Source organism: Corvus moneduloides, chromosome 6, assembly GCF_009650955.1.
Source record: "Corvus moneduloides isolate bCorMon1 chromosome 6, bCorMon1.pri, whole genome shotgun sequence".
NCBI classification, from domain to species: Eukaryota; Metazoa; Chordata; class Aves; order Passeriformes; family Corvidae; genus Corvus; species Corvus moneduloides.
In genome coordinates, this window is record NC_045481.1 from 58,846,588 (window position 1) to 58,872,281 (window position 25,694).

General features: G+C 36.8%; 1 protein-coding gene across 2 annotated transcripts in view; it reads right to left on the reverse strand.

Annotated features, from left to right (window-relative positions):
• ANO3 (anoctamin 3) overlaps nt 1-25,694 on the reverse strand; it is a 205,424-nt gene that overhangs the window by 149,409 nt on the left and 30,321 nt on the right. Inside the window, exon 1 of one of the 2 annotated variants that reach the window (XM_032111238.1) lies at nt 5,394-5,524. The exons of the other annotated variant lie outside the window; for it this stretch is intronic. Coding sequence (XP_031967129.1) covers nt 5,394-5,439 — 46 coding nt within the window. The 5' untranslated portion in view covers nt 5,440-5,524. Of the gene's footprint in view, nt 1-5,393; nt 5,525-25,694 lie in introns of those variants that run through there. 2 annotated transcript variants of the gene reach the window in all.

The window sequence follows — 25,694 nt, forward strand, 5'->3', positions numbered from 1 at the left end:
CATGCACCTGCGTAATGTAAGGTTTAATATGTCATATTTAATGTTTTTTTTCAAAAAGCTCTACATTTTTTTGAAGTTACAACCCCCAGCAACACAATCTGGAATAAAAAGACATATTATGGGCCCTTCAAAGGTGTCTGAGTGAAAAAGATGGAGTGCATCCTAGGTTGAACAGTTGCATCAGGCAAAAGAAGTAAGAGCAAATATTAAACATTGAATCTTGCTTATCAGAGCCCTGAAAGAACATTTTAAGTAACACTGTTTAAATATGATATTGTTTTAAGGGACTGTATTAATAGCTGCACTGCTCTCAGCCTTCAGAGTCAAGATGAGGATGGCTTTGAAATTTTCTGTATATGTTAGTGCTCCTTGGAATGAAAATTGAAGAGCTAAGCCCAAATAAGTTGCTTTATTCACACTGACATGAAAACTTGGCCTTTCTGCTTTGGACAACAGTAGCGAAGGGTCACATTCTCTCATTACTTGTATGACAGAATTCCATCTTCTAGTAATTTCAGCAGAATCTTCAGATTATTAAGCTTGCTAGGTTCACTCATGCCACAGAAGCACCAAACATCTTTGGAGAATTCTCCATGAGATTCTTAATCACAAATCCAAGTTCCCGAATACTGAAAACTCTGGAGCAATATAAAAATGTGATGTTTACAAATTCTCATTTAAATTCACAAGAAATGCAAATCAATTTCACAAGTTGTTTTAGAATGCAGGTCATTAAGATCTTAAAATCAGAGTAAAGCAACCATACCAGCAAGCTCAACTCTACAACAACAGTGGTTCTCAAAGTAGCTCAAAGTGATTTAACAAAAAAGTTACTAAAGCAACAAGCTCCCCTGTGAAGGCAGAGCTATTGGAGATTCTCAATCCTCAATCCCTCTAAACCACACTACAACTTCAAGTGGATAATATATAAAATGAATCAAAATATTTGGAAAAGATGAGAATTGGAATACATGTAAAAATACATCTTTTATAGAGAGCCCTGATTTCTTCAGAAGTCTCAATTCAAGCTATTCCAAGGTAAATCCCTTGAGAGGCTAAATCAGTACTCTCAAAGACTTAATGGATATTGAAGTTGATTAACACCTTCCTGCCTCACTGAACCAGGAAACATTGAACTCCTTGACAAGAAACATGAGAAGCACCCCAAGTTACCCACTGGATTTCAATCTGCAGTCCACGTTCTTAAATCTCATACACCAATACGAAAACAACTAAATTTTAAAGCACAAACATGTTTTCTTTTTCCTTTTCTTATGAGGGAACTGAATTCCCTCATAAAAAAACTTTGATAGGGGTATTAAAAAAACAACACTAGTTAATAAAAGCACCCAGCAAAGTATGCAGGAAAATTCAGTCTGTGTATCAGGACAAAAGTCCTAGATGTTTAAAATTTTAAGCATAGTAGTTGCCTTGATCTGCACCCTAAACACAGGTTTATTCAAACCCAACCAAGTATCTTGCAAATTCGGTTGCCTTTCCTTCTGAAGAATATAAGTTTTCAGTAGAGTTCCCTAATAAAACAAATAATTGCTTAGCACCTGTCTCGCACCTATTACGGAAAACACAAAATCTACCATAAGGCTGTGATATATTTTTATGTCCTGCATTTAAAAGATTGTGATTCCTAACTAGCTATCTTTCCCTGGAATTACTAAACTACAAAATACCTGCAGAGATTATCTTTGTTCTTATCAACATTATCTTATTTCTCCTGTATGAATAACTACTAATTACTTACCAGTTTTAAACAAACCTGTATATTAAAGTTTGAAGAAGAAGATTATTCTTTGTAAAGGATGGTTGGGAAGAATCTAGTAAATAATAAACATTTATTTCCCTTTCCTCTGACGTAATTCCTCAGAGGCCATAGGTTGCATCACCTTTTGGAAAAGTAAAAACTATAAAGGTATATATTTAATAATATGGTTTTTATCTGAGAATATTACTGAGGGAAATAATTTCAGAAAATCAGTTTCTGCCAAAGCAGTGGTTAAAAATAGCCAGAAAATACTATACAGATGGCTAAACAGATCTAACACACTGCTGTGCAGAGACACAGATTAGTCTACCTCTAGGACACTGCTCTTCTCAATAGACATTATCTTTGGATACAAGTAGAAGATCAAGAATTGTGAGGATGAAGAAGAATGAGATTCATTTTTTCTACCCTTTCTGTGTCTTTTTATAAAACTATGTTGAGCTCTGCTGTAGGTTTTGAAACTGAGGGTTTCACTCTGCATACCAATTTGAACAAAGAGCAAGACAAAAGGATGGCAGCAGCCTCCTACCCTGAACACCTCCTCACTCTGTCAACAAGGGAAAGATAAATTAAAGAAAAACAACACCTAAATTTTAAACAGTAACAAATCCTTGGGATATAAATAGGGGTTTTTTTTTCTTTCTTCTCTCCTTTATGTTGAAGGCTCCCAGACACCCAAGAGACCGGAGAACTTAGTCTTCTTATTCCTCCAAACCTTGTAAAAACAGCTTTGGTACTGAAACCACAACTTCTCAGCTAGAACAAGTGCTCAGAGTAGGTAAGGGGCAAAAAATGCTCTCTACCCCATTCTGCCTCCCATTTTAAAAGTTACTCCTCTTTAGCAAGTGAGTTTGAATATTATGTTACCTGGCAATAGCTAGGTTCTGTTTCTGAAGAGTTTAAAAGTATTTTCTATTTGTTTTCTGGAACTATGAGATTTGCTGATATGTATTTTTCCTATATGACTGAGAATCCACATAAAAATAATGCCCTTTCAATCCCCCCCAAAGAAATGAAGCTTGGTCTTTAAGCAAGTGAAGCATACAAGGCACAGCTGTGATGGGCAGTTGGCCATTTCATGAAGATTACCACTGATTCTGTAAAAAACAGGGAATTTAGGGCACTATTTTGTGAGCAGCTAGAAAACAAACATTTAGTCAAAATCTTAGCAACAGTAAGTTAGAAATTACAGTAACCAAATACTAAATTTTAAATAAAGAGTGATACAAAGTACTAAAAAGAAAAAAGACACAATGTTTTTTGCTTCTGAGATCGGTGCCTATGAACTTCAGAGTACCAGATGCTCAGCTTCTTCTAAATATCTCATGATAAAATGATGAATTCTTGATTATGATTTATGTTTGCTTAGTTTTGCTATAGCCTTTTGATCAAGATTACATGCTGTCCTCCCCCATTCCTAAAAGCTTTAGGCTGAGAAAAACAGAGGCTGAACTCAGGTACATTTTGTACATGTCACACTGCATTTGAGAAGTTTGGGAAAGTGATACTCATGTTAGTCAGTAATATACAGGTTACATAGCTCCATAAGAGCATCCTCTCTTTTCCAAAGCCTGATGACTGGCAAGGTACCTTAATCAGGATTTCTTCAGGAATAAGGAGATGAGAACAAAATCTTCCTCTCAAAAAGTAACTGGCAAAGCTCATTTAGTTATTACAAAGTTTTATGACTTGTGCAAACATAGAGTTTCATCAGTCATAAGGCAAAGAACCTGAACATAGTTCAAGTTGAACTGGAACACTGAAAGTTAGTTTTGGAGTAGGTTTTTTAAAGATTATTACAGGACAGCTGCATTTTTTCTGAAGGGCCATGACAATGATTCTGGAGCTTGCTAACCATTGTTGTAATGTAAGAAATATTTTCTTATGAAAAAGTAAGGACTAACACTGTGGATCCAAGTCACCTAATGCTTTTATAAATGTAGACTTGACAGTTGAAAAAATATGTTTTTATACTAATTAATCACCTTTGAACCTGACTAAACTAGACTTTTTACAGTCTGAGACAGCACCACTCATTACTGCACACAAGACTGGCATTAAATGCAAAACCTCTAGAACAAAGAAGTAAATTTATTATGGGATTACCAGAATAGAATAAGTGCTTTGAATTATTTATTTTCAACTAACCAGTCAAAGAGAAGAACTTGAATGAGGCAGAATGCAGTAACCTCATGATTTATGTATAAAGAATACCATTTCCTATCATAATTTATGGCATGCTATAAGAATAAAAAAAAAAGTTTGTTAATGACTGAAAGAGAACAAAGTGAGAGAAATCTTGGTTCACCTAATCCACCAAAGTAGAATTAGAGAGATAAAACATAGTAAAAATACTGGTTCCATGACCAAGAAAAAATAAATAAAGTTCATTGAGGGAATTTTCTTTTTTCTAACATGAACACAATACAGGTTTTATAGTGATTGAAAGGAATGAGGGACTTGTCTTTACAAACAAGCTGTGGGCCTGCTGGAAGATAAAACTAGTACTGAGAGATAAAAGAAACAATGGGAAGGATTCCACTGATTGATGAATGGAAAGAAAGAGATTTGTCTTTACAAATAAATGGGGGGGGGGGGGGGAGGGAGGGTGGTTATACATTAGAAGGGAGTCTTCGGTATTAGGTGTTTCAGGAAGTCTGTACCTCTCAAGTACCTCCGCCAATAGGGAAAGAGAGAGGGAAATGCAGCCAGGAAATTACAATAAATAGGAGGCTGTACCCTCCAAAAGTTTGAGAGATCCTAGGGGAATGCCCCATGGCCTCTCACTTTATTTGAATAAAGTAACAGGACTCCTCTGTCTCCTTTTGGGACATAAACCTCTGGTGTTTGTGGATTAATTTTCCTGACATGATAGTAATCACAACTGGAAATTTACCTTTATATCTGCTGACCAGCAAAGAGCTTCTGTTTGGCAATCAAAATCCCAGACAAACAAACAACCCAATACATAGTTTGAACCTAAGTTGTATGTGCACTTAAAACACCAGCTAATATTACAATCACGCAATTACAGCTAGTATTCTTCCTCTACTTTTGTATTTGGATAACGGGATGATATGAAGACTAAAAGCTGAAACAAACCTAGTAACAATTGCAGTGAACTCTAGAGGGTCAACGACCTGTCGGTATCACGCATATAGGCATCTCTAGATTCACCTGTACAACAGTTGAGAACCAAAGCAGCACTGCCTTTCAGGAAAAAAACTTGGGCGGGGCGGGGCCGACGTGGGGTCAAGGCCGGACCGGGGGCCTCCGGCCCTCAGTAGCTGGGGCGCGGAATGGTCTGTGGCGCGGCTCGGCCCACCTCACGCCACCGGGCGTCCATGCTGCAGCCGCATTATTTGACACCCGGTAAAGCATCCAATAGCATCAGTGCGCCTCCAGAGCAGGACCCGGGCTACAGCCCGCACGCGAACACCCACAGGCACGAGTGTACGCACGGACATAGGACGCACCTGGCACGCACGGGGCGATACTGCATGGAAATCGCGGCGAGACCCGTGTGCCCCCCCCCTCCCTGCGCACCTGCAAAGCGGGCAGCTGCGCGGGGCCTCCGGACGACCGCCGTGGGGACAGCGGGGTTCGTACTTACCTTTCTGCTGCCGAAAGGACTGGATGGAGCCTGAATGGTGAACCATCCTGGCGGAAAGCAGCCTCCGAACTGCCAGCCCGCCGGCTGCGGCGGCGAGGGGCGGGAACCCAGCGGTGGGCTGCGACGCGGCGCGGCCCGGCCCGGCCCGGCCTGCCGCGCAGTGGAGGCCGAGGGAATGGCGCCAGCAGCGCCTGATGAGGAGGGGAGAGGCGGTAACGCCGGGCCCGAGGTGGCGAGGGACGGGTGCGGAGCCGGTGGCTGTCCCTCCGCCCGCACCCCGGGGAAGGGAACTGTGTCAGCAGGAATCGGCGGGAAAGTGCGTGTGGGCCCCGCTGAGGGAGAGCGCCGGCCCCAGCCCAGTTACCATCTTGGCTGTGCTATTCCTACTGCCTTCCTTGTTTCCCTTCAGAAGACATGAGGTTTTCCTATTGAGGTGAAGGGCAGCGAAGTAAAAATTGCACCTCCTTTATGCAGTAATAGCTACATTTAAATCTCAGCGTTTTGAGTTAAGTTTGTATTACATCTCCTCCATCCCTGTTCTCACACCATGTCCCTGAGTTGCATCACCAGCTTTTTTGGTTTCTATGTATTCTATAAAACTTAGAGTCTCAACCTTACTGGAGATAATTTTTTACAAGAAGACACTAAATTGCACATTCAAGCCTGATGTGGCCCATCTCTATGCTATATGTGTTACAATTTCCCTTCTCTAGAGTGTATGCCATGTGGCTCCTTCCAGACAACAGAAGATTCAAACTTAAAAGGTTTTTATTTCTTTCCTTGTTGCTCTCTGCTCATATTATTCTCTCTGGATTCTAAGTTTTGTGATAGCATCATTCAATTCCTGTAGAATGTTTTGGGGTTAATTTTTTAATTTTTTTTTCCTACCACAATAATCTGGAGGTTTTGGTCCTCCTAAGTTCATTCACTCAAATATTCTAACCTGTATCTAGCAATATCTATATTCTCTTCTCTATTTAGGGATACAAACATTGTTTACTCATCAGAAATTAATTCAGCCACTTAGCTAGCACAGGTTACAGCATTCCTTCAAAGTTTGTGGCTCCATTTGTGGGCGATATGTACAACAGATTTCCTCTGACAGTAAAGGCAGAACTTCCCCATAGCTGACTGGGGCTTGTAGTGTACAATCTGTGAAAAAAATTACATAATCGCCACCCCTTACTAAAGGCCAGTCTGTACTATAAAGTTGTACTACTTTTTCTTTATCAGTGTAGTTAAGAAACCAAGATGGATACACACTTTTTATTTCAGTTTCAGAATGTTTTTTCCACTATGAAAACATTTTCAACAACCATATATAAACCAAAACATCCATGCATGGGCTCTTATAGAAAGGTGGGCAAAATAAAAATTGCATCCTAACTGGTGAGGTATTCCCCAGCACTTTTTTTAGAGTATAACAGATACTGCTCTTACACAACACGCAGCTGATACATCCAATTGATACCATAAGGGAAAAAAATAAACTTACCTCCTCAGGATAGCTCACCACATTTTGGGTTGATTTGGAACATTTGCAGAAGGTTTGTTGTTAGTTTAAGAAAAGATGCAGAAGCTATAGTGTTGTGTATCTTACTCATTTGTTGGTCTCCGATGCCTCTCTGCACACTGATGGTAATAGATGAGACATTCCTCTGCACTCCTGCAATTTCAGAAAACCTGCTAGGAACAGCTTTTTCCTGCTGAGATACAGCACTATAGGTGTTGCATGGCAGAATAAGCCAGCTGGCTCTTGCTGATCAAGAAGTTCCGGAAAACTAAAAGCAAGCTAAAAGAAGAGGTAGAATAAAGTATTTGTTGTTTACTTTCAAGCTTTGCTGTAGACATTAAAGTGGATTCATAGAGATTAAAACCAAATCAATACCCTGAAAGTCACCCAGGGGAAAAAAAAAAAAAAAGAGAGAGAGAGTATAATAAAAACTATGAACTTAGTAGTTAATAAACAAATGAAATCTGCAAAAAGCAAATGTAGTTCTTCCACTGTAATGGTCTAAACCTTTGTCAGGCTCTAGGGCAGATCTATTTCTTTGAGAAACCTTGGCTGATACCTTTTGACTTGCCCGTGAAGTAGAAGAGCAGTACACATTATGCTCCTTCTCTTACCAGCACAAAACAAAGGAGGGCCATTACTGGCTCTCCAATGATAATAATTACAAAATGCAGACAGGAAGAAGAGGGGCTCATAAGTAAAATTACAGATGAAAGAGAATATCACGCTCACTCTTGGAAAAGAGGCTGTCGGCTGCCTGGTACTCAGGGCCGTCCTCTGAATTTCTGGTCCACAATCCTCCACAAGGGCTTGCAGAACTCCTGAATTCAAGTAGCTCTCACTGACAATAATAATACTCAGAATGATGGGAAGAGAAAGCCAGGGTAAGGCACTGCTCAGAAACAAGGATTAAATTCTGAGACTAGAAAATTATAAATTATATATGTTATAATTACAAAGCTCCATTTCTAACAATAAGTGGTATGTATGCATGAAACTACCAATAAAACAGCTGGGGTTAAGGTCACCAAAGAGAAGAAAAAATACCTCTGCAAAAGTATTTTAAATTGAATCCTTTACACTGTCAACTGACTAAACTTGATAATTGTAAAATATGAACATATGAGGATCTAGAAAGATAATTCTTTGGTAAATAAGGAGAGTTTGGTCCAGTTTGAAGATCTTTTTAGAGTGCAGATACAATTAAGAATTGATGGCTAAGATATGTAGGAAATGCATACATTCTTAGGCTTCATATGCACAGGCTACATTGGCTCTGAAGTTCATTGAAATAATAATCTACCCTTGTAATCACTGTCTAATGAATATTCTCTTTTGAAATATTTAGTTATATTATGCTATGTCTCACATTTTTCTCTGTGTAAATTTTTATAAATCTTTTCTTAAGCAGATGAAAATTCTGGAGAGATCAGGATCAAACAGAAGTAGATTTCAGTCTTCTGTCTTGACAATCAACAGAACCAAAATCATGACTTAAAAGCTTAATGTTGATCTTATTGAGTTTTTAGTTAGGTTTTAGGTTTTTAGTTTTGACAGTGAGATTTATTGTCTTTGATAGACATCGTTTTTCATAAGATAGTCTTTGTCAGAAGAGATTAGGAAATAAGATTTGGTCTTGCTTCATCATAATACATCTAGTCTTGTGAAAATCTTTATTATTCGAGATCTGTAAAACTTTCAAATTATAGGACCAGGAAGACTGAGTTGTTTTGCCACTAGAACAGGCTATGAGAAAGTCATGCTTTAAATTAATTTTTATACTTCCACGGTGCTTTTCAGAAAGTCAGATGAAATAGAACCCTAAATTAAAACCTAATTCACCTGTGTTGTTTCTTATGCCAATTATTTCCTTAAGAAATATAGCCACCTCAAAAGTTAACTACAGCCAGTGTTAACTATTGCCCAGAAAGAAAATGAAACTTACTCCAAAAGAAACTCATGAGGTTCAGCAAGTGCAAAATACTGCACCTGAAAAATCCCCATACGTCAATTCAGACTGAGCAGCAGCTCTAGTAGAAAGTACCTGAACATTATGGGAAGCACTAGCTTGAACACCAGCCAACTGTGCATTTGCATCACAAATAAAGAAACCTTAGGAGAAATACAGCCAGCAGATCAAAGCGTTATTAATCCCCTTTACTTGGCATGACTGTAGCTGTACCTGCAATTTTGTGTCTAGCTTTCCCACTTCACACCCACTCAATTCAGGAAAGGTGTTAGAAAATTGGAAAAGGTCCATAAAATGCTACTCAGGAAGGTCAGGGGTCTACAATAAATAAACTATGAGAAGTGGAATAAACTAGTTTAATTTAATCTGAAAAATAATCTAAGGTGTTCCAGGAGCCTACAACTACTTGGAAATCACTTGCAAAGATTACAGTACTAAACTCTTTATAGTGCTAAATGATCTTGTTGGTGACAATAGCCACACATGATGGCATGGGAGGTTCAGATTGAGCACTAATAACAAGTTTTTACAGCATTGGTAGTACATCATCAGAACATGTAACCCAAAAAGAGGTGAAATATCTGTCCTTGAAGGTTTTCAAAATATGCCTTGACAAAGCTGTGTCTGACCCAGTCTGGTGACGGCAATGGTAAAGCTTCAGGAGGTTGGACCTGCAATGGTTATAATAAAGGATGTAATAAAAATAAAATGCAAGGGAGTTGGAACCAGATTGATTCAAAACAGGAGGTAGACACACAATTTCAAATTTTAATTAAAATAAACCATAAAGTTAATTTTTCATATCTACAGTGAAGGATTTTGTTGAATATATGTTTATGCAGCTTTTCAAAGCACAAAATAGCAAGATGATATTAAATGTCCTTTCTCAAACATAGTAATTTCTAAAATTCTTGTACAATTTCTAATCAATTTGCAAGAAAATTTTTGATTCTTTAGTGTAAAATGTTGTCTGGGTAAGAGCATTAAATGTTTACAGCAGCACCCAAAATTATTTATTTTGCTATCAATTTTTATGTAATACACTTAAATAGTATGAAAAATCAGTGTTTACAGAATTGTTGAGTCCACCTGTCAAGGAGTTCTACAGTACTTAAAGCTCTGCAATGCAAAATTAATCTTGTTCAGTATTTGCAATGAAGTTGTTTCCAAATTTTTTGATCTTACTGAAAACAGGGAGAATTTTGCCATAGACACTAGCACAATGATTATCTCTCATGAAGCTGTCAGTCACTATGGAGAAGGTCTAGAAAGCAGATTTTGGAGCATGCTAAAGTGTGTAGTAGATGAATTAAAAAACTGAAGAACATATCTATAAAGATTTTACCTTGTGTTGCTAAGACACAAACTCTTAAAATCTCACTGATTTCCATATTTTAGTATTTCATTTCTATGGTAATTTAAGAGACATTTTCTCTTGGTATAGATAGAATTTTCTTATATCCGTGAAATTGACTGTGTTTTCTGACTGATATAAAGTGTTTGGGACTCAATTCTGTAGCTCACTGCAATTGCATGCTTACTTTTTAAGCTTATAGATTACTTTTATAGATTTATGTTTGCAGCGTTTTAATAGCAGCATGCAATTTACATGCCTAAAATTTTTCAGGTCGGCAAACTTCTACATTATGATATTTTTCTCTTTTATTACACATCTCAGTTTTCTTATTTCACATTTTATCTGAAGCAAACAGCAAGAAAGATTATTCTCTAACTCTGCAGTACCAGCTATCAAACTGCTGCAATATAATTATATTTCTGATTAACAGCCTAATTTTTCAAGTAAGGAAGAAAATAATCAGCCAGACTAATAAAAATCACTGTCAGTGGTGAAACTATCCATCATCTAATTTGTTTTCACCGTGTAGACCTATTTTGCAGATGTGCGGGTTGTTTCTTGAGTATCATGTTCTTAGTACAAGGAGCTTCAAGAGTTACAGTGCTAGATGCCTTTAGAAATAAGATGTTGACATAGTCCTTAGCTGCATAGTCTAAATCTACAGTTAAAAAAAAAAAAAAAAAAGCTACCATTTAGGCATTTCTTGCTAGATTTAGGAAGAATTTCTTTTCTTGTCTCTAAGATTTGGTCTGCTGGGTCATCAGCTCATTGATTTAGAGATTAACCCTCTATTGCTGCTTAGTGCAGTTTTGACAGCCAAGTCTTTCATCACCTTCAAGCTAGTTTTGTGTAGAACCTCTTAGTTCTTATTATTTGGATTTCTTTGGCCACATATCTGCTTTTTTTCCCAACTGCATTGTTTTACCCTCTCCCACAAAACAAAACAACACCACCACCATTAAAAGGAGCAGCAAGAAACCCCCCATCTTTATGTCATTAATCTATTTCCACACTTCCCACACATATCAAGTTGGAAAAAGTATGGCAAGAGTATCTGAGCTTGTCATACTACTTCCACAAGAATGGGAAGTGAAATTCATTGTTACAGTTCATTCAGGAAAGACAATTTTTCCACTATACTTTTTTTCAGAACTCAGAATAGCAAAGTCCAAATCCACATCTGAAAGTCCTAGGATTACAATAATACAATCAAAATAGTTCAACAAAAATATTAGGCTATCCTCTGAGCAGCATCTAGCACAGTGATGTATTGTTACTGCATAACAATGTCAAACCTTTCCTTTCCAACTTGTGTAAAACACTGAAGTTCAAATATGGTAACTTTAGATATAGCTCACAACATGCCTGCATTCTTTGTTGGCCAACCTATCATCTTCAAAAGCAAAAGGAGTTACTGAGAATTGCTTAGTTTTTCATAATTCATATTTCTTCATTGCAGCACCCTCAATGAAATTGTAACAGGGTGTTTCAACTAGCATCTTCACAGAAACTTCTCTCTTCAGCATCATGTTCACACTCAACTTTGGTCCTATTTCCTGTTATATTACAAGATTTTTTCATGACTGCAAAATCCTATGCCAGGTGCAAGGTTCTCATTCCAGCTTTCCATTAGAAATATGGAACGTATTTGCTCTGACAGTGACATCTTATGGATCAATGCCAAACAAGCTGCAAGCCCACATGCATGTTTACCATACATCAATCACCTCCCCATCATTTTGGAGGAAACATACTGAGGTAAGATTATCCTGTCCCACAGACTTCTGTATTCCACCACCACAAAACTTGCCTGCTGGGCTACACCAGGTGAACTCCCACAAGACTCATGCCTTCTAGCATTAATCCTAAAGACTATGTTTTGCAGTGAAATTAGCATTGTGCTTTCTGGCCTAGCAAGCCAATATGCTGAGCTGCAAAGAACTATTCTATTGCACAACAATAAAATAAGCAATAGTAATATTGCAGATGCTGTTTTATAAAATTGTTTTCCAAGAGTGTCCTTAACATCCCATCCAAGTGCAATAACATGGTATTAAAAAAAAAAAAAAAAAAAGGCTTTTTCCATTATAGGGCAAAAGTACAGTACTTTGTTCCATACCTGTGTATTTTATGTAGATTTTCCAAATACTTGAGACTGATACACAACTGGGGTAATATTTTCTAATGTAATGTATTTTTGATCACAAATTGCTTTTAATTTGGTTCATGATTTATCAATGTCTCTGAAAATTTCAAATAATTTTTTTAAAGCGTATGTATTTATGTCTAAATGAAGAAAAAAAAATGTTTCAAGATGTAAATGTAGTTTTGTTGCATTTGCAGCCCAGAAAGTCAAAGCAATGCAATACTGCATGATCCCTAAGGTTCCTGGGGATTGGTAAGGGAACCAGTTTGCTGCCAGGGTCTACCCCAAAGAAGAGAGACTCAAATTCCATCCAACTTCAACAGAGAAATAGGGAAAATGGTTGCTCCTTCCCAAAACTGCTTTCTACAATTTGGATTACTAGGCCTGATGGGAAATTTGTAACTCTGTTGTTTTATAGTTACTAGCTTTTGAGTTGGGATTGGTTTAATAGAGGCGCGAAAGAATGTGGAAGAGAATTGGAGTTCAAGATTAGGATAAAGTTCATAAGGCTTTTGTCTTGCTTCATTAGGGACAGTTGATTATCTTAATTTCATATAACACAAATGACAGAATATGGTATTCATAAGTAGAAGTACTGAATAACTGAATTTTATCATCTGTTTAAATTCAGGCTGAGATTTCAGTCTTACTTCATCCTACTGGCTACATTAATTTTCGTTACCTTGCAGACCCAAATTAACAGAAAGCTGGAAGTATATAATATCTTCAATTTAAGTATAACAGGTTATTTACCTTTAAATTGGCAGGTCAACTTAGGATTCTGTATTTCCAAATCCATTTTTAAAAGGCTTTCATGTGAAATAAATTTAACAGCTATTCAATACCTGATTCTATACAACCTGAAGGAAGTGTCAAACCTGTCAAAGTGGAATTACATTTATTTTACTGAAGATTATGGTTGTAAATAAAGGTAGTAATAGTATATATACAGACACAGCTTTCAAAGTTTACTTTTTCTTTTGTATTAGGTAAGATTCTAGCCATACTAAATGTTTAGAAAAAGCAGCGTTTTTGTAATGTAAATATTATTCCATTAATGCAGACTTATACTGATTAATTACAAAATGCTTCATTGCTCTTAGTAAGTTATGTCAGTTACTCTGAGAATGTGTTCCTGTAATTAAAATCTTATTTTAAATGGTGTTGTGTAAGAAAGTAGCAATCTTAGCAATTTATTTACTTGCATGCATTGAAAATTATAGATCTGGTTGTGCATGAAGAGACATTAGTTATCAGTTCTATTTCCATGATTGTCACAAAAAATAAAATAGAAAAAGATCAATTCATACTTACTTCTTGCTTGTATGTAGCTTTGTGATTTCACATGTTCTAAAATGCTACAACAGCCTATTCAGCAGTGTTCAACCATTTGTACTGCTCTGTAAGGGAGGGTTGTTCCTGACTACTACTGCTGCAGAAGTAACAAAAACTGACTTACTGTACTGTATCTTATTTCAGCATAATTTTGACCTCAAGAGCAGAAAGATATTTGTCAATCTCAATATATCCAAAGCAAATTCACATACTCATTTTAATGTCTTGTTTTTAAAATTTATAAGAAGCTTTTCCTCTTTAAATCAGTAGATATAATTTCCCTCTCTGAACTGAAAACAAAAGATATGTAGTACTTTTTTAAGGTGTTGTCCAAATCTGAGGACTGCAATTTCTCAAAAGGAAAATGCCTGTTCACATCAGTCTATCTATCCCATGCTTCTTGTTTCGCTGTTTATCTCAAAAGCACATGCTGTTAGCATCACAAAAGAGCTTGATGGCTTTATGATGAGTGTCCAGAGGCTTAAGAACAGTGGCAAAACATTTATTTTAAATTATTGTTGAAGCATTCTTCTCTGTTTTATTCCTTAGAAGTGTAAAGCATATTTCCAGAAATACTGTATAAGTTGCACAGTTGCAAATGTCACTGGAACCAGATCATTCAGCTCCCCAAAACTGTATAGCAGAATACTCAAAGATAGGTCCCCAGCACAGAATGTGTGGAGGAAAAGGGGATAACTCAGCAAACGTACCACTTGCCCCAGCCAGCATGCTCATGGGGAAAGTAGGTAGGTATCAGCCATTCTACCACCTATTTTAAACTTCAGAGAAGCAATGTCGTATTTTTGACTACTTCAGGAAAATGTTTTGCCAGATCACTGGTAACACCAAAGTTTCAGGTTCAATTAACTGGTCTAACTGAAGCAAGACATGCTGCAACTGAAGGCAACAAATGGTGAGGTCCTTATAGAGAGGAAGCAGGATCACTACAAACCAAATGTTTTAAGAGAGGCAGCACAAATGAAAACAACAATTTAACCATGAGCCCACCATGGGCCTGTTTAGCCTGGAGAAGAGATGGACGAGAAGGGATCTTATCAATGCATACCAATATCTTAAGGGCAGCTGTCAAAAGGATGGGGCCAGACTCTTTTTAATGATGCCCAGCAACAGGACAAAGGGTAACACAAACTGTAACACAGGAAGCTCCATTTGAATATGAGGAAAAACACCTTACTGTGAGGGTGACAGACCAGAGGAACAGGCTGGCCAGAGAAGTTGTGGAGTCTCATTCTCTGGAGATATTAAAATCCTGCCTGGATGCGATCCTGTGCAACTTGTTCTAGGCTTCCCCTACTTTTGGGGGAAGACTGTACTAGGTGATCTCCAGAGTTCCTTTCCAACCCCAACCATTCTGTGATGCTATTAAAACCCCTGTGTTTATGCTTTTAATGGTCTTACAGAATTTTTTCTGAACACTCTGACAGTCTTCTATTTCCAAATATAATATTTAGTACTGTGTAGTGGTACTTCAGACAAAATCATACTTCTTTACATATATATGTAGGAATATATACATATACATGAATGATATATACATATACATAAATAAAATTGCGTATGTATGAGAGATTTGTCATCCCTCCAAGCAATCATTCTGTTTATATTAACCAATGTTGTAAAGGCAATGATAATGAAAGCCATCAATTTTGTGATTAGGAATTAATTGACAGAAAGCAGCAAAAAATGTGTCAAGGAGTTGTGCAAGCCTGGTACTCCACGTTGATTTTACTATTTAGTATGCTGCACCCTAGCAAACAAATTCATTGCCCAGTATTTATGGAATAATTTATAATAGCATCCAATGCATATTTTTCAAATGTAAATGTAGCTTCTGAATAAAAGATGGTTCCCATCACATAACTGGATGTGTATGACAAAAATGCTTCCACTCACATCATAATGATGGAGCTATAAAAGAAACGTTGGCAGAGCTGCTCCCTCAGCCACAGCCTGTCTCCACCTTACGTCTAACAGTCAGAGCAATTGATTCCATCCCAACCAACAGGAGGTCAATTGTCTCTATTTTTTCTGGTCCCCAGCTGTAACAATTCACAGAAATAATGGCTTGTTAAGAAACATGAGGGGGTTTTTTTGTTTGTTTTAATTCATTTATACCACTATCCAAAGTTATCTGTTACTATTTTTAGTTGTATTTGCACTGTAATACTGACATCCCTGGCCAATATAAATAGCACCAGGTTATTTTCGGCTGAATAGGACTTGGTTATTAAATACCTAAACAGAAATATTTTGGAATAAAGCAAATAAATCTGACTGTTCATTGTCCAGTGAAACATTGGATATATTAGAGATCATGGTACTTTGGTACCACACATTTTATATTTAGGCCTATTCTCCTCAGGTAAGGAGAGAAGGCAATAATACAACTAAGTGTAACATAGCAGCAAAAGAAAACTAGCCTGAAAATAAATATTACAAAAAAATAGTGGTAAGCAGATATTTAATTATTCTGAAGACATCTGCTTTTCAGTTGCCAATAAAATAATCAAGTAGGATTTCTTGGCATTTTAAAATTGAACTAAATTCTGGATATTGCAAAATAGAGATTCCCTTTTTTTACTAGCGCAAATTTATACCAGTGATAAACATACCATAACAACATAATAATACTAGCACATAACAATATAATAATGATGGCGTGATAAGCAACAGTAAGAACAAATCATATATCTGTTGTATGGAGGGTGAGAAGCAGAGGAAATTCACCCCATTAAAGTTCAGCTGATGCTTTAAGCTTAGGAGGTTGCAAGACAACTACCCTTTTAGAAAAGCAGAAATAAATGGTATGAGAAATAAGGTAAAAGTAAAATTTGTAGTAAAGAAAGATTAGAAATCCATTTCCTATTTGCTGATCGCTCATGGAAGAATTCATTGCAAAAGGAGAAAAGAAAAAAAGAAAACTTACTTATAAAACAAAACATAGTGTATTCATGTTCTGAGCAAAATGTTGCAAAGACTGAATAACCCTAAGATAACAAATGTAAATGTAGCTTGACAAATCTAGCTTGACAACTAGCATTGTCAAGAATGGTTACACAGAGTTAAAGTTTTTCTCTGCTGCTTTAAAGGATATATGGCTCTGGTATCCCTTTTTTTCTTCTCCCTATCCCTAATGAAAAACCTCAGCATACTCTCTGTATGTATGCCTGTCCTGTTAGAAACGTACACATAAAAAAAAGACATTAATCCCTATTGCTACAAACATTATGTATCTGGACCTCTTCCCTGGTGACATGTGGCAGGAAAAATGATAGTAACATGCATCAGTTCATCTTGATGCTGATGAATTGTTCTGCAGGAAGGGAGACGCAATGGGGAAAGTGTTCATGCTGCAAAAAGGAGCCTGTGTTTGCAGAACAGAGCAGCAGGTGAGAACCTGAGTAAACAAGGAATGTGGCCTTGGATGGTTGAACCTTTTTCTGTCTTTTATTTCTGTCATTCTGTCAGTACTGGAGAAATAAAATGTGCAAAACAACGCTTGAGTATGGTGGGAGGAAAATGTTCACTGATACCTCTGTGCAATAACTGTCTCTTTGAATATGAGGCACTTGTCAGTTTTATGATGATGCTTTTCAGAGAGGCATCAGGAAAAGGAAGCATGCTGCAACTGCCTGCAGAGTCTTATATTTATTTCGGATAAATCAGTTAATTATTTATCTGAGTTATTTGTGCCACGGGGTATTTCTTTCAGTGTAAGGAAGACTCAAGGATGACTGATAAAAATAAAAAAAATTGAATGCTCAGAGAACAGCTCACCGGTACTGTTCTTCCTCCTTCCCAGGGGATTGCTCACACTAGCTCTGTGTTTGTGGAGCTGTATCAGCCTAGCACCTAGAGCATTTTATGCACAGAAATGGATTTATTCTCAGAAAAAGTAAGAGACAGAACTTGAAGTACCCATGAAGTATATCGATGTAGCCTCCCTTTCAGGCCTGGATAGAGAGAACAACACAAATACCACAAAGGTAACATGACAATAATATAGATGTAGATTTTACAATTGCTAAGTGGGCTGGATGCAGACTATCACTTGCAGAAGGCAGTGGCTGGTAGGAGCTACTCCACTTCTTTATTTTTTTTTTTAAGGCAGAAGGTGCTGAAACCAGAAAATAATCCGGCTACAAGTAATTGCAAGGAACAATTTAAAAGCTGCATACTGTCATGATCCATAAGTTTTGTCCTCTAGGGGTCAACAAGGCCCTGTTTTAACAATATGTGGAGTAAGGGACAGACACGATATTAGGGATACTATCATTTTAAAAAAACTCAAATGTTTCCTTTCTGAGCCTTCCTGGCCTTGGACCTATCTGTCTGCACCCTACCCACACCTGGGCATTCAGTCCCAGGTTTTCCTCCCCTTTTCCTTGGTTGTTAATGGAACTGCATCTACCACTACCAAACAGCCACAAGTATTAGGGTGAAGGTTCTGGAAAGTATAAGAAATAATTCAAGTCTCTGTTCTCCCAAAGCCCATTTCACCCCAATTAAATATTTATGTGACCACAGGAGAAGGTATTTGATGTCATGTTATTCCAGCTGAGTGAAAATTGTTACTGTGATAAAACATTTAATAATTTATACAAAGCAGTGGCTCCTAGAATAGCTTCTATAAGAGAAAAAAAAGAAACAGCTGATAGGAGACACCTGGAATTTTGGAGTTTTACTCTACACTATATGAGACATAGCACTCCCACTATCACAGACAGCTATGGGAGCTTCTGCATTCTTCAATTCTTGTCCATGACCCACCCAGCTGCTTTGCTAAAGCAGAAGCATTGGTATGTACATGCTAAAGGCATTAAGAAATTTTCCTGAGGATTTGTGCTTCGTGTGAGTTATGTTCAGCTGAGGGGTTGTGTAAGCATTCTAACAGCACCAGGCTCCAGCAGCCAAATAGACAAGAGGATGCCCACTGGTAGGGCTGGGGTTGACCTGGGTACATCTGATTACAGAAGAAATTTGGCTGGATTGATGCCATATGTGGTGCTGAGAAGATCAGAAAGGAGGTTAACTTCCAATTTTGATCAAGTTATCTGCAATATCTTTGCAAAAATCTCCCTTGCATCTCTCCAATGCCATTTTTCCTGTAAGTATCTACTGAGAGAAAGACAGATTTGGAGAGCAAAATAAAATTAAGCTACCTGAATATCATTCGTAGTTACAAGCAAAAGTTGATTATGCACTCACTGACACACAAGCTACTTACATCTTGTAATGCTGAAGAATTGAGTAAGATCCAAATATGCAGGCTGTAGTTTATAAAGGGAAAGAAAAAAAGAGTAGGACACTATAGAACACTAAATATTAAAAAGCATGAAAAAGAAGATAAATACTTAGGAAAATAGGTTGGAAAGCAATATGTATACATATATATATAAATGAAAGGCAGATAATAAGTTTTTATAGACTTTATTGTCTGCTTTATGCTTAATATTTTGAATAATCAGAAAACATGGTGTAATCTGACCCTTGAAAAAAAGCTATTGATAAGCAGCCTCTTCCCTTGTGAAGAGAACACTAATTTTAAACTCTTTTGCAAGATTAGAGCAGTAAAAAAATATGAGTTTTCATAAATTGTGGATTCATAAACTCCTTGTCAAAGGAAGATAGTAAGTAAAAATTGGATTAGGGGAAAATGTTAACACTGAGGTTATATGTAACTACTTTAGAATCTTAATGTCAGTATCCAGAGGAAAAAAATTGTCAGACCTAATTAAAAAAAAAAGGAATTATACACAATTCAGTTAGTGAAAGACTGGTAGTAGAGAACTGGAATCATATTCTTAGGCCTGATCTTCTCTAGAGCTGAATTTGGATTGTACAATAGTTAACTTTTATTCCTTTTAATTCTTTTTAAAGATTTATGAAAAGTAATGGAAGTGGGAGAAAGAAAAAGGGTCTAAAAACTAATTCTGTGAATACATATCATACTGGAATATATTGCTCTTTTCCCTTACAAGTTTTCTGTGATGGCAAGTCACTCATTTAAATCAAACTTCTACGCAGTCCCTAAAAATAATGTAAGATCTAACTCTATTTTTCTCCAGTCTCCAAAATTAAATATTTCATTTTTATAACAGTGTAGATACCTCCTGATACAGTAGCTTTCCTAGAGTCCAGATTCTCTCATCCAGAAATAAGTGAGAATTCTTTTAAAAGGTAGCAATTCCAGAGATTTCTTTTCCTGGTATGTTCTGGTATGCCACTGCACCAGCTCTAAATTCCTTAAAAGTAATAAAATTTATAGAACCAGTGCATAAAAATTATTAAATAGTGATAGATTTTATACCTATTATAATTTATTATAAATAGGAAGGTTAATGTATCATTTAAATTGTCCCTTTGGGTTTCTGCTCATCCTATTGTTACACATTCTGAAATGGGCATTTCTATAACTGCTTCTAAACACTGGATCTTTGTCCATTAGTTGGATGAAGACCGTCTTGGGAAATGCAAAACCAACTCATTATCTACTAGGAACTCACAAAAATTAACTGTATCAAAATTATTTCCTTTTGGACAGACTTCAACAGATGTATCCAATTAAAAAAAATCCTCCACAGGTTTTTTTTTCCCCTTTTTTCCCCTACTCTTCACTACATGAAACTATGCAAGAAGGAGAAACAAAAGTCCCAGGTTTCTAACCATGAGGTAGGGACTGACTACATGGATCAATCCCAATGGAAAGTCAGTTCAAAGGCAAAGAAGACGCAGATGGCTTTCTATTATAAATGCGGACATTCATGTGGAAAGCATTTAAGATATTTTTTTGACCTTTCCCAGAAGACTTTACTTATACAAGGTTACTTGAAAAGGGTTTTCAAATAGGAGTCTTTCAGAGATACTTTACAGTAATTTACTCCAAAACATATCAATAACATGGTTTATGCCATCAGTGTAAATAGCTAGGAAAAACACTGACCCAGGTATCACCAGTGGATATTTTTTAGGACTACATACAGATGAACATGTGTGTGCACAGCACATATATTTGCTCATTGGTGACAGAAACTGGTATCCACCTTATGCCACTTTAGCATACTTTATTACAGCAAAAAATAAAACTCTAATGGACAAAATTTTGTTTCCTTTAAAATGGCACATTTCCCTTGGATAGGTCTGTAAATAATATAAGCAGGAAATAATATCTGCAGTGTTAGTATGAAGACCATCAAATTTAAATAATTCTGTCTGGAGAAGGGCAGTAGCCATGGGACTGCTGGTGTCCTGGCAAACCAGAAAGCTTGTGGCACTTAGTACAATAAGAAAATAAGACACGCCAAATCCCATGAAAATCTTTTCAGCCATACAAACTTTTCTTCTGTGTGTAAATCTGCAGAGATCTGAGGATGTGCTGGAGGTGATATGGTCCGAAAGCAATGTCAAAGATCAGAAAAATAAAAGATGTTGCTTACTGTCATGTTTTTCATTTTTTATCTGGATATGTAACACTTAAGTTTTCAGTAATCTTTCCAAACATACATTTGAATATTTTTTGGAAGTGTTGAAACTTATTGAAGAGATTCCTAATATCCATTTTCACAATTACAACTTAAATCTAAAAGTAGACACCCAAAAGAATAATTGAATCTATTCTCCACATGAAAACTAATGGTATGAAAATTAAGACATGTGAAACACTATTTTATTAAAAGAAAAACTATTTAAGTAAAATGGGAATATAATAGTTATTTCAAAATTAATTTCCAGGTAAACAGTGTATGTTTTAAACTGACTCACTTAAGATAGTAATTGTTGGAAATTAACAATATTAGCTTGAACAGCAGTTACTAGTCTTTGAGAGTTTTCTTGCCTCAAGGCCAAGTGATTTCTACTGCTCTTCAATCCTCTAGATGGAAAATTGTGTGACTATGGGAAGTGAATGGCTCTTCATTCTGCTCTTGTGTTTTTCTTGTCTTTATTATCACTTCAACAGTATCAACTCAATATGATCTCCTTGCTTTATCTGTTGGAAACAGAACCACATTTTTATTTTCCTTTATGTACAAGTTCAATTGCATTTAAAGATGAATGTTGTTCTTCTGTACTCTATATGCATCCTTTTTTAATTGCATGATTGTCAAAAATGTCTTCAGATGGACCTTTGGAAAGAAATCAGTAGGATAAGGTCATGACAACTATTCCCAATACAATTTTTTATTTCCCCAGGTTGCACCAATTCTTCATAGAGTTCTTTATTAACAACATTTGGGAAATGCCCACTAAAAAATATTTAATCTCAAAATCTTACAAAATAAACATCCTTAAAAATGAACTGAAGACAAAGAATGTAAGTCCAAGTTTTATTTTAAGTGCTATGTGCTCCCTGAGGAAAACATCACAAAACCATTAACTTCACAGATGTTTTTCCAATAGTATATGCAGACTAAGAAACCACAGCAACAACAAAAAAAGGAGCCTGTAAAGCATAACAAACTGAAGGTAAAATAATGTTGACTCAGTCAGATATCTCTCCAGACAATGTAGGGGGAAAAGGAGTGCCAAAATCTTCCTGCAGATACCCAAACAAAGGCTGAATAAAGCAGAGAATATGGTACTGTAGAGTATATACCAGACACAGTTACTAGAAAGTGTATTTCCATTTCTCTTGCATAAAATACATTGTGATCAAATATCAGCAGGGCTGAGCTGCTCTGCTTATCCTTCAGAGATGTGATATATTAATAGTGAGTCCTAAAATAATCTGTTCAAGTTAAAATGAATCTTTGAAAGCACCATAATTAATAGTACAGTCAATTATGACTAGCTTCATGAAGCTAACTAGGGTAGACAACTTAGAGAACATCCTGTAGAGAAGAATTAACATGGTATATTTATTTTTTAAAATCTTATGAAAAAGAAACACAAATAAACAGAACCTCTCCTTGATAACTCCTGTCCCCTATAAATAGTTCATTTGGCACAGGCACTCAGTCAATCCAAACTTCTTCAGTATTTAATTTTGAAAGTGAACTCCAGAAGGTCTTTATGCAGTTTCAGTGTTGAATGGCATTTACTAGCAGCAATTAAATTCTTAACTTTCCTAACAAGGCTTGAACTGAGGTTTTGGAGTAGGAGAGGTATGCTTAATGAATGCCAGCATGATCAAAGCCTTCAATCAGGACAGCTAGAAATAAGTTTGTCTTAAGCTAGGGCTACAGATTGTTGGCAGCATAAAAACTGAAGAATGGCTATCAGCAGAGAGGCATCTAAGACAGATGCAGTCAATAAACACACCAATTCATCTGTTCTGAAGAAGAAAACCAAGAGTCTGCTGTTTTCCAGTACACTTTTGTAAACATGGACATCCTGTCCAAATGGAGATACCCTTTCTCCTAGCAGATTTTATTATTTCAGGCAAGGAAGCTCAGGACAAGATAGAGCAGGCCCATCTGTACCTCTGCCCAATATCAAGGACATGACCATGATTCCTTTAGGGAAATAGTACCAAACTCCTTTCTCTGTCAAACTGCATAATACTACTTTTCCCTAGGTCTTATCTATGTTATATTTAGCTCATGAGGACTTTGGAACACTGACAATTTCTCATACGAAATGGACAACACTTTCGTATTATAGAGAGTGTCTCATTTTTGGGGGGCTCTCTGGATGGTGATAGGGTGAGGAAAAAAAAGACTACATATAGGCATCCCAGATATTGCTTCCCTCTAAGTGATATGGGAGACATACAATTTGGGCCTAAAATAGTTTATTTATATCAACTGGTTGACCTGAGCCTTCTCTTCTCCCCATTTCTCAAAACAAAGCCAAAAATAACCTGATTGAAGGACTTTCTGACAATTCTTTGTCTTCACAGTTGTCAGTGCTTCTTCATATTCCTACAGAAATCAGGCACTGAAGCACTAGAATATCACAGGAAAGGCATTTCACACACTAGTGACTAGGAGCAGGAAATCATGGAAAACACATGAGAAAACACATCTGGTAAGTGTACAGGCTCGAATCATTGAGTTACTGTACTTCAAAAGAGTAAAAAAAATTGCTTGTGATTCCCAAGCTGAACCTCGGCTATGGAACTCATTTATAAATAGTCAATGAAAACAGACAGAGAAGGACTAGTGAGACACACTGTCCGGAAACCAGTTTCAACATTCTGTGAGGTAAGAAACAGGGAACTGCGAGGAAATTTTCCCACATTTTTCCACCTCCTAAATGATTTAAAATAATAATCCAATTTCATCCATATATTTTTAATTCATGGGCTAATGGAATGTTTGATTTTCCTTTAAAACTTCCTAATGAGAGAAAAAATTGTATTTTAAACTCTCACTAGAGGGAGCTCTGAGTTTATTTATAGCTAGGAAAGTGAGCACTGGCAAGGATCTCTGCATTTGTTTTGGTACAGTTTAACAGTCTGAATGAATATGTTCCTCTTTATTCAACTATTTTACTAGGCAAATCAAATGGAAAAAACCCCAGACATACAAACAAACCAAAAACCCACCATAGAGTTACTCAGCTGTTCATGGGATGCCATGAAAGTTTACAGGTATATTTCTAGTTCTCTGGATAGTTTTGAGGGTTTTTCTCCATGATTCAGAGACAAGCCCCTCCTCCCCCTACCCCTCATTTCATTTTTACGCTGCCTCAGCCAGAAGACATGACATTTTATAGACACCCTAACATAGAACTTTGCTGTGCAAAAGCACCCCAGATTTGCCAAAGAAGTCTCATAGGGATTCACAAAAATACCATATGTTATCAGGTTATGTACTTCTTTGTTTCTGATGGATGTTTTTATGTCCCCAATTATCTTTAACTATTCATAAGCATATACATAATCAAATAACGTGAATTCCAATTAATTCATGTTTCAACTATTCCACAAATTTTCAAATGTTGTCTGCAAAATGTAATAGGAAGATAGAAAAGACCAGTTCTTTTTCCCCAAGTTCCCTAAGCTTGTCTTACCAAGCACAACTTTTGACATGGTTTTTACACAAAACTTTTTTCTGTGTTACACCTTGAGTAGCAAATATTATGAAATCATAATACTTCATATATCATCATAGAGTAATTTGTGTTAGAAGGAACTTTAAAGTTCACCAACTGTATCCGATCCAAAGGGAGGTATGTTTACCTCCCTGAGTCCAGGTAAGAGACATTACCAAGAAACCCTGCAGCTTGGTATGACCCACTGATTATTACCTGCTACCATTTTTCCAGGTGGATACTGATGAAGTCTGAAGGCTGGATACTGAAGAAGGCTGCAGACAACCAAGTGGGACTTCAGGGCTTTGGGACAACTGGTCAAGAGATATGAAGCACAAGTTGTGTTCTCTTCTGTTCTTCCAGTTGCCAGTTGTCAGAGAATGATGGGGCAAGAAATAAGAAAATCATGCAAATGAAAAACTGGCTTAAGGACTGATGCAACCAGCAGATTTTGGGGGTTTTTATCATAGGTTGGTTAATATGCCACCAAGCCTGATGACAACAAATGAGGTCTGCTTGTCTCAAAGGGGAAAAATTATTTTAGCTCAGGAGCTAACAGGACTCATTGAGAGAGCTTGAAACTAGATTTGAAGGAATGTGAGGACATAGCGAGGCTCGACAGAAATAAGGTGTGGAAAGGATCATAAAAGGTTATATCTGCAGTGAATACAAGCATCTAAAGATATAAACAAAAGATAGGAATGTCGCGTGTCCCTTTGCACCCCCATGGGAAACTAACTGGAGGAACTAGAGATCTTTGTGCAGTCACAGGGCTTTGATTTCATTGCAGTTACAGAGATGTGGTGGGGTAGCTTGCATGACTATTTTTGTGAAGTGCTACACACTGATTAGAAGAGACAGACCAAAGAGGTGCAGTGGTGGCAGAGTTGCCCTGTATCTAAGGCAATATTTGAAATGTATTCAGCTCTATCCTGGAGTGGATGATGAGCAAGTCAAGAGATTATGGGTAAGGACAAAAGAGCAGA